This window comes from Sinocyclocheilus anshuiensis, unplaced genomic scaffold (assembly GCF_001515605.1).
Source record: "Sinocyclocheilus anshuiensis isolate Anshui unplaced genomic scaffold, SAMN03320099.WGS_v1.1 scaffold1823, whole genome shotgun sequence".
In the NCBI taxonomy this organism is placed as follows: Eukaryota; Metazoa; Chordata; class Actinopteri; order Cypriniformes; family Cyprinidae; genus Sinocyclocheilus; species Sinocyclocheilus anshuiensis.
Window position 1 is genome coordinate 182,992 of NW_015549711.1, and position 8,521 is coordinate 191,512.

General features: G+C 37.9%; 1 protein-coding gene across 1 annotated transcript in view; it reads right to left on the reverse strand.

Moving 5' to 3' along the window:
* LOC107660732 (tudor domain-containing protein 7B-like) overlaps window positions 1–8,521 on the reverse strand; it is a 27,072-nt gene that overhangs the window by 3,357 nt on the left and 15,194 nt on the right. Inside the window, exons 6-13 of the mRNA XM_016450132.1 lie at window positions 6,023–6,495; window positions 5,611–5,800; window positions 4,077–4,188; window positions 3,788–3,990; window positions 3,346–3,480; window positions 2,903–2,986; window positions 1,166–1,300; window positions 667–777 (exon numbers count right to left, since the gene is read on the reverse strand). Coding sequence (XP_016305618.1) covers window positions 667–777; window positions 1,166–1,300; window positions 2,903–2,986; window positions 3,346–3,480; window positions 3,788–3,990; window positions 4,077–4,188; window positions 5,611–5,800; window positions 6,023–6,495 — 1,443 coding nt within the window. The remainder of the gene's footprint in view (window positions 1–666; window positions 778–1,165; window positions 1,301–2,902; window positions 2,987–3,345; window positions 3,481–3,787; window positions 3,991–4,076; window positions 4,189–5,610; window positions 5,801–6,022; window positions 6,496–8,521) is intronic.

Sequence of the window (8,521 nt, forward strand, 5' to 3'; positions counted from 1 at the left end):
GCGTCACCCTGGCGCCATTTTGGAGAGTATCCACTGAACGTAAACAACATATGCTGTTCTGTGTCAGCCGCTCCACACGGATACGCTGTTTTCATTCAGATCAAAGTGCAAACAATGTAGACAACGTATCCATGTGGCGTAGCAGACACAGAACAGCCTACACTGTTTACGTTCAGTGGATACTCTGCAAAATGGCGCTAGGGTGACGCGGAGGAGACGAGTTGTTAAATAAAGTTGTTATTTTTGTTTTCTTTGCGCACAAAAAGTATTCTCGTCGCTTCGTAAAATTACGGTTGAACCACTGATGTCACATGGATTATTTTACAGATCTCCTTGCTACGTTTCTGTGCCTTGATCGTGGTAGTATCTTCGCTGTATATATGGAGGGTCAGAGAGCTCTCGGAATTCATCAAAAATATCTTAATTTGTGTTCCGAAGATGAATGAAGGTCTTATGGGTTTGGAACGACATGAGAGTGAGTAATTAATGACAGACTTTTCATTTTTGGGTGAACTATCCCTTTAAGTACTTTGTACAAGCATCTTTGTGCCTTTACTACATTTTTTTCTTTCTGAAATTAGCCTCAGTTTTATGCTTGTATCTCATCTGCAAATAAAATCAAATGAAATGCAAATGTGAAGAAAGCAGCATTAGTATTGAACTGGCCTTCAAGCTGCAGTCACTGCAGTGGAGAGCCGTGTCTCTCAGCCACTGGACAGCATCTGGAGTCCATGAGCCTACGCTCACAGGCAGATCTGCCAGACAACACTTCAGCGCCTGCAGAGTGACAAATATAGGCAGACATACAAACTTACATATTAATCATCTAACAATTAAATCAGTTCACTCAAAAATTACTTCTGTCATCACTGAGTCATCCTCATGTTATTCCAAGTTTTTGTATTTATAACAAAATGTCTAAGCTGCTATCTTCATACAATGCAAGTGGATGAGGACCCTGGACAGCCTTGGATAAAATGGAAAAAAGCAGCCTGGACATTTTGGACAGCCTAACATAAAGTAATTCCTGTTTGCGAACAAAAGCAAGTATTACAGGTTTTTCATGCCTTTCATTCAAAAAAATAAAAATGAACACAAACTGCTCTGCTGTTACAAACCACTACACTCTTTAACCTCTTTTTGCCATCATTATCTGTTGTCTGACCTGGGCCGGGGTGGAAATGAGGTCACGCAGCGTAGGAGGTGGGATCTCTCTCAACTCAGTGACCTCGATTGACGCCTGAACGCCTACATCCACAAACAAGATGTCCAGCACCCGGCTGCCGTGCAGGTTTGTTATCTATGGCGAAACCACAGTGGACACAGTTTTAGACCTCAATCCCCAGGAATTATATTATGTTGAACTCATAATTACTGTTCAAGTAGGAAACTCATAATTTTATGAACCTCTCCCACTTGACTATTGCACCACAATGGTCATAATGAAGAACATTTGGTGGCTTCAGCAGTTCAAAGGTTAGTAGTTTTGTAGCAACTTCTATATTTTTGTTTGACGTCATATTTTACACTATATTTTATGTCATATTTTATACTATATAGTACACTACTGTTCAAAAGTTTGGGGTAGGTAAGACTTTTTAATGTTTTTGAAAGAAGTGTCTTATGATCATCAAGGCTGCATTTATTTGTTAAAAAATACAGTAAAAACAGTAATATGGTAAAATATTATTACAATTTAAAATAACTGTTTTAAATGTTCATATTTTTCAAAATGTAATTTATTCCTGTGGTGTCAAAACTGAACTCCAGCTTTCAGTGTCACATGATCCTTTTAGAAACCATTCTAATATGCTGATTTAGTGTGGTTTTTTGAAAACCGCAATACATTTTTTAGGATTCTGTGATGAATAGAAAGTTCAAAATAACACCCATGCTAAATAAAAGAATAAATGTATTTTAAAAAAATTACCGACCCCAAACGTTTGAAATGGTATAATGTATAAGACAAATTGCTGCAGAAATGAATCATTTTGATGTCATTACCAACAAAGCCACACACAGAAGAACCATTTTAGCATTATGAGAGATACCATAAAAATGAAAAATGTCCGAGTCTGAGGACATGAACAGCTCAGAGTCAACATGAATGCAGTGTTCCTGGTGAATGCGGGAGCAACTCCATAAAATACATTTAAAGAAACAAATCAACTAATAGATGAAATGCTCTTACAGCATTATGACTTACAGATTTACAATAGTTGTTAATGACTCTTTTCTTTTCTTAAAGGCATAGTTCACCCAAAAATAAAAATTCTGTCATTAATTACTCACCCTCATGTCGTTCCAAACCTGTAAGACCTTCGTTCATCTTTGGAACACAAATTAAGATATTTTTGATGAAATCCAAGAGCTTTCCTACCCTCCATAGACAACAAGGGTACTACCACGATCAAGGCCCAGAAAGGCAGTAAAGACATTGTTAAAATAGTCCATGTGACATCAGTGGTTCAACCCTAATTTTATGAAGCTACGAGAATACTTTTTGTGTGCAAAGAAAACAAAATAATGACTTTATTCAACGTCTTCTCTGACGTGTCAGTCTTCAACGCGTGTTCTTGAGAGTACCATAACGTTTTTTTTTTGCTTTGCACACAAAAAGTATTCTCGTAGCTTCACAAAATTAAGATTGAAATATTGATGTCACATGGACTATTTTAACAAAGTCCTTACTTCATTTTTGGGCCTTGAACGTGGTAGTTGCGTTGCTGTCCGTGCAGGGTCAGAAAGCTTTCGGATTTCTTCAAAAGTATCTTAATTTGTGTTCAGAAGATGAACAAAGTTCTTACAGGTTTGGAACGACATGAGGGTGAGTAATTAATGACAGAAATTTCATTTTGGGTGAACTATGCCTTAAATGCTTCTACTGACAGAGCAGACTCACCTCCACCCGGGACCATTTGCCTTTATATCGAGCCAAACAGATTTTGCCACAGAAAGGCCGTGAAACCAGCAACTCTGATGTGACCTTTTATAAGGGAAAGATATGTGAGCATATCCTGTCTGCCAGACAACGGGAGGGAACACATCATGAAATGGACATCAAGCTTCTCTACAGGGTGCTGATATGCACTACAGTAAACAATAACTATTTAAAACACTTTGATGCCTATATTTATACACTGATGTCTCTGTTAGGCACTCTAGCACACAATCTGTGGCAGCAGGTAACTTTTTATTAGGGATTATGTACTTGACGCCTGCCAATCCTATTAAACCCATAATCTCAATCTGTCTATTTTGGCCACTTCACCTCCTCTAAAGAAGTCGCTAGCAACATATTTGAAGCAGCACATACAGAGATTATGCCTGTTGCAAGTGCAGCACCTGGGAATGTAAACAGTTTTCGGTCCTCTCCAGAATTTCGTTGAGTTTAGTCAGGCCTCTGGAGGGCACCTGACAGTAGATCGTCCCATCTGAGCAAACGCTGCTCACATTCACATTCATGTAGGCACTGTTCACCTATGACAGAATACAAATGTATTTGTCATTCACTTAATCACTGGTTAACACACATCACATTAATACATTCCATTTGAAACTTTTGAGTATTGATTATGCAACAGTTCTAGTCCACAAATTTGATTGGCTAAGCAGATTTCCAAAAGCACTGATATAATTGGTGCAAGTACTGTGGTAGTGTGATAGTTTGGACCATGCTTTTTGGACACGCTATCTTGTCAGTAACATAGTATTCTTGAGGCACATTAGCATTACAGTATTTTTGGATAGGAGGTTTTCATTGTAATTGCAAACACTTTTTGGTTACCTTTAAGGGACTCTCTAAGGATTTGTCTTGTAGAGCTTTCATACAGGCAGCATTGATGTTGATATCATCATCTTGTGATGTGTCATACAGGACCACCAGAGGCGCTTCCTGACGCACTAAAATCTCAGCCAATAGGATCTTGCTAGTGGCCATTGACTCAAACCTCTTCAGTACTGCCTGCTCCTGACTGAATGACTCCAGGCCTGAAATAAATTGATATAAAGACAATACTTGACATTAAATGTGAAACTATTTTGTCTGTGAATTCATAACTGAATGCAAATCTCACCTGCTAGTTTACATTTGGTGGCTTGGAAAGGCAATCTATAAAACTTCTCATGTAACTCAAATAGTTTGCTCTTGCTGATGACTTCAGAAAAGCCATGATCCACGTAGTACACCTGTTTAAACATCAACATACAAGTGCAGTAATAATTATTACAAAAACACATAGCATTATCTTTATTTATTTATATTGCACAAATGTATCACAGAGCTAAACAGCCTCAGTTCTACAAAAGAAAACCACAATGATCCACTGTGAACTGCACTATTGGTTCTCTACCAGGGGGTCGGAAATCATTTAAAGGGATAGTTCACCCAAAAATGAAAATTCTGTCATTAATTACTCACCCTCATGTTGTTCCAAAGACTTTTGTTCAAATTCGGAACACATGGGGGTGAGTAATTAATTTTTGGGTGAACTGTCCTTTTAAAACAACACAAAAACAAGCTTTTAAATAAGCTAAAACATCTAACAATCAAGATGAAACTTCATATTTCTTATTTTATGTTGTTTCCTCGACAACTGTGTCACGGTCTTGGATACCTGAATACGTGAGGGAATTTTAGATTTCTAGACCTGGAGAAGTCATGGATATTAAAAATAAAAGAATCTTAAAAAGTCATGTAAATTTCTGTCATGAATATAAATTATGTCTTTTTATGTCAAGATCTAACGCATTTTACTAAGTAGAAATTGCGGATACATTTGTGATTTGTGTGATTTCTGGAAGTCATATAAATTCATTACTGAAAACTAAAGCACATTCACCTAACCCTACAGAAATTACAGAATTTACTTATTTTAATTTTAATATAATTTAATATAATTATTTTAGTTAATTATTTTAATATATTGCTCCTAGCTACTGCTGTCAAAAAAAATTCGAATTTCGAATATTCGTCGAATTTAAAATAAAAATCCACATTCGAATGCAAAAAGGTTGCATTCGAATTTTAGGTGTGCGTTAAGGAGGCAGCCTTATCAGAGGCGCACGAGATGTGATGACGATGTAAGTGTCATTGCATTTTAATGTTTTTGTTAACCTATCCAGTTGAAGCCACTAGATGCGGCGCTGCTACGTTGTTAATTACAAATATTGCGGGAAAAGAGAACATCACTGCGGAGATCTTGTTTACGTCAAAACTAAAACCAAGCCGTTCACACAGAACGCATATTTCACGCATTTTCTAGAGGGACATCCGCCCTCTTGTGGCCTCAGGAGAGAAGCCAAAAGCTTTTCTTCACCCTCACTGAAATTATGCATTTTAAATTCAAATATAATTCGAATTTTGATAATATTTAAGTAAAAAATTCGAATTTAGTTTTTCAGCTATTTTGACAGCCCTACTCCTAGCTTCTGAAAAAAGAAAACAAACAGCTTTGTCATTACAGCAGAAAAAACAGAAAGATCTCACCCTACATGGGTAGCCTTTGAATACTGTCTTGGATAATGTGGGGCCTTAAAGTCAAAAAGGTTGAGAACCACTACACTACTCTATTATGTTCAGAAGTGTTCTTCAATGACCCCATAACGCACCTTGACCTTGTTGGCCATGACCTCACAGACTTGTGCTCGGAGGATCTCCTCCTCTTCCTCAGCACATACAGCAGTCAGCTGACCTGTTAATGGTGAAGTCAGAGCCACCTTGTTGCTGTCTTGCCCATAGAACTCTCTCATTTCATCTTCTAACTTCTCCTGTGCCTTAGAGTAACCTTCACCTATGTACCTGCAAATAAACATACAAACACACTTCATCAAGAGTACAACAGTGGCCGTCAACTTTTACAGTGGCCTGACAGATTTTCCCTCAGTGGGCATTTCCAAAAATTCTTCAATCAAAGAATTATATTCTCTGATCCAATCCAACCTGCTCTGAGATGAATCTAAGCAAAGGCATGATAAAGGTCACACCCCTCATGATCTATAGAATATTGATTATAAATCGCACCTCAGAATGACGCTGTTTGTGTCACCTGCTTCCACCACCAGGACAGAAGGGTATTCCTCTCTAGGGATGACAAGAGGAGGAACAGTCTGGCTGCTCAAACTGCGCTCTACTGCTTCTTTCGTCTCTGAGCCAGCCAATCCCGACTGGTTACGGTTCTCGTCTTCTACTACTTTTGCATACAGAATTGCTCTTTTGGGATTGTCCGGCATGGGGTAGTCAATCGTGCATATATCTGAAAGCAGGGTGAGGTGGTCCAGCACAAACTCCGGTAGTTTACATTTATATGTGTCCTGATACAGTTTAGGCAGCGCGTGGGCCCACAGGCCACTGCTGTATTTCAAGAGCAGATCTCCAAGCTTCTGCTTGACGTCAATCTGGCTAGTTTCTTTAGCAGGGTACAGCAGCAACTCTTGAGGTTTGGTACTGCATGGTTTTTCAACCTGCAAACCGAACAACAAGACAGCATTTTTATTCTGCAGACAAATACACAGAGCTAATTTATTAATCATTTATGCACAATTGAGTTTGAGGTAGAGACCTGCACTCCCGCGGGAGTACCGCGGGACCCAACGCAACAGGGTGCGGCGCGGGACAACTTTTGATGATTTTTTTAATCACGCCTTTTTTTTTGGCATCAGCTATTTGCACTAAGTGTAAATAGAGATATATGCTATTTACACTATGTGCAAACAGCAACAGATGCTACTTACACTAAGTAAAATTAGCATATTTTCTTAGAGAAATATGCTATTTACACTAAGCAAAAATAGCGTATTTGCTTAGTGATAGATGCCATTGACACTAAGTGCAAATAGCCATAGCTTCTATTTACACTATGTAAAAATAGTAGTATTTTCTGCTATTCATACTACTTATTGCAAACAGTGGCAATTATCTGCACCTCAGTATTGTAGTACATTATAAAACAGTCTGCAATACCAGTTCTCATTTTGGTCCATAAGAAGGGACTTCAGTCCACAATTTTTTAATCACGCCTTTTTTTTTGGCATCAGGTATTTGCACTAAGTGTAAATAGCGATATATGCTATTTACACTATGTGCAAACAGCAACAGATGCTACTTACACTAAGTAAAATTAGCATATTTTCTTAGAGAAATATGCTATTTACACTAAGCAAAAATAGCGTATTTGCTTAGTGATAGATGCCATTGACACTAAGTGCAAATAGCCATAGCTTCTATTTACACTATGTAAAAATAGTAGTATTTTCTGCTATTCATACTACTTATTGCAAACAGTGGCAATTATCTGCACCTCAGTATTGTAGTACATTATAAAACAGTCTGCAATAATAACGTATTGAGTGTAAATTATAAGTTTTATTAAAATTATTAAATGGATGCTGAACCCTAACCCTACCCGATACTTCATTTTCAACTTTTCGATTATTTTTCTTCATTATTATTGAAAATTAATGCCTTTCCGATGCGATATGTTATGTGAAAAGGGAAAAGAATGAGTTCGGCAAAAGGCGGATTTGAACTCGGGTCGATCGCGTCAAAAATCTGCACTATGCGTTTTACCACTTACGCCAATGGAGATGTTCTTTGACAGCTGTCTTTTGTAATTTTGTCTAGCCCAATCACATGTTGGTGGGCGGAGTTAGTGTAAATAGCCTCTGCCAACAAGGCGGGATATTTGCACTTAGTGTAAATAGACACTCCGTTTTTTTCTCATTATAATTAACTCTTGATGACTTCATCTTTGGCATTCCACCAAAACAAAGTCAGCATGAAAATTCACCCTATCTTTATTTATTTATTTATTTGACGGTGTAATGCTGTCAAAATGTCTTAACTTCAATCTTCCCTTGAAAAGATATCTCAAAACCCAAACATCAACCAATGGACAGAACCAAGCTGGCACCCTACATTTTTTGCTTTTTTTGATAATCTGTTTCACGCTTATGTCCATCAAAATACTAAAGAAAATATAATGATGCAAAATAGGATTATGTTACAGAAAATAATAATTCATGAAAATAAATGCAAATTTAATACTCCATTATTGCCGAGTTATCCTCCTAATCTGTGTAATTAATTGGTCAGCTTAATTCTGCTGCAAAATAGCCTAGTAGAGTTTTCATAAACTAAGCAGACAGGAGGGATATAGAGCAAATAATACAATGGTGATAGTAAGGACAAAAGCAGACATTTTGGCAAAGTGCTGCAGCATGCTAAAGTAGGGGTGTGGAGGTCTTTTTGCATATGATTCTAGGTGTCAGATGACCCAAACTCCCCCTCAACCTGTACCAAAGGGAAAGTGCTGATTCATTGTGGACTGGTTTAGAATGGCTAATCTGTGAGAGAATGGAGGGAGGATTAACAAACCCCAGTACACCCGCTTAACTCTGCCACCCTCCGCACCCTCACAGCCATTGTGTGTGTGCCACAGTAAGCGATAGAGAACACAATTCTAAAGAGTGAGGTCAGTTGTTTGCTCTCAATGGTTTTTGGCTGGAGTGATTTCACACCCAC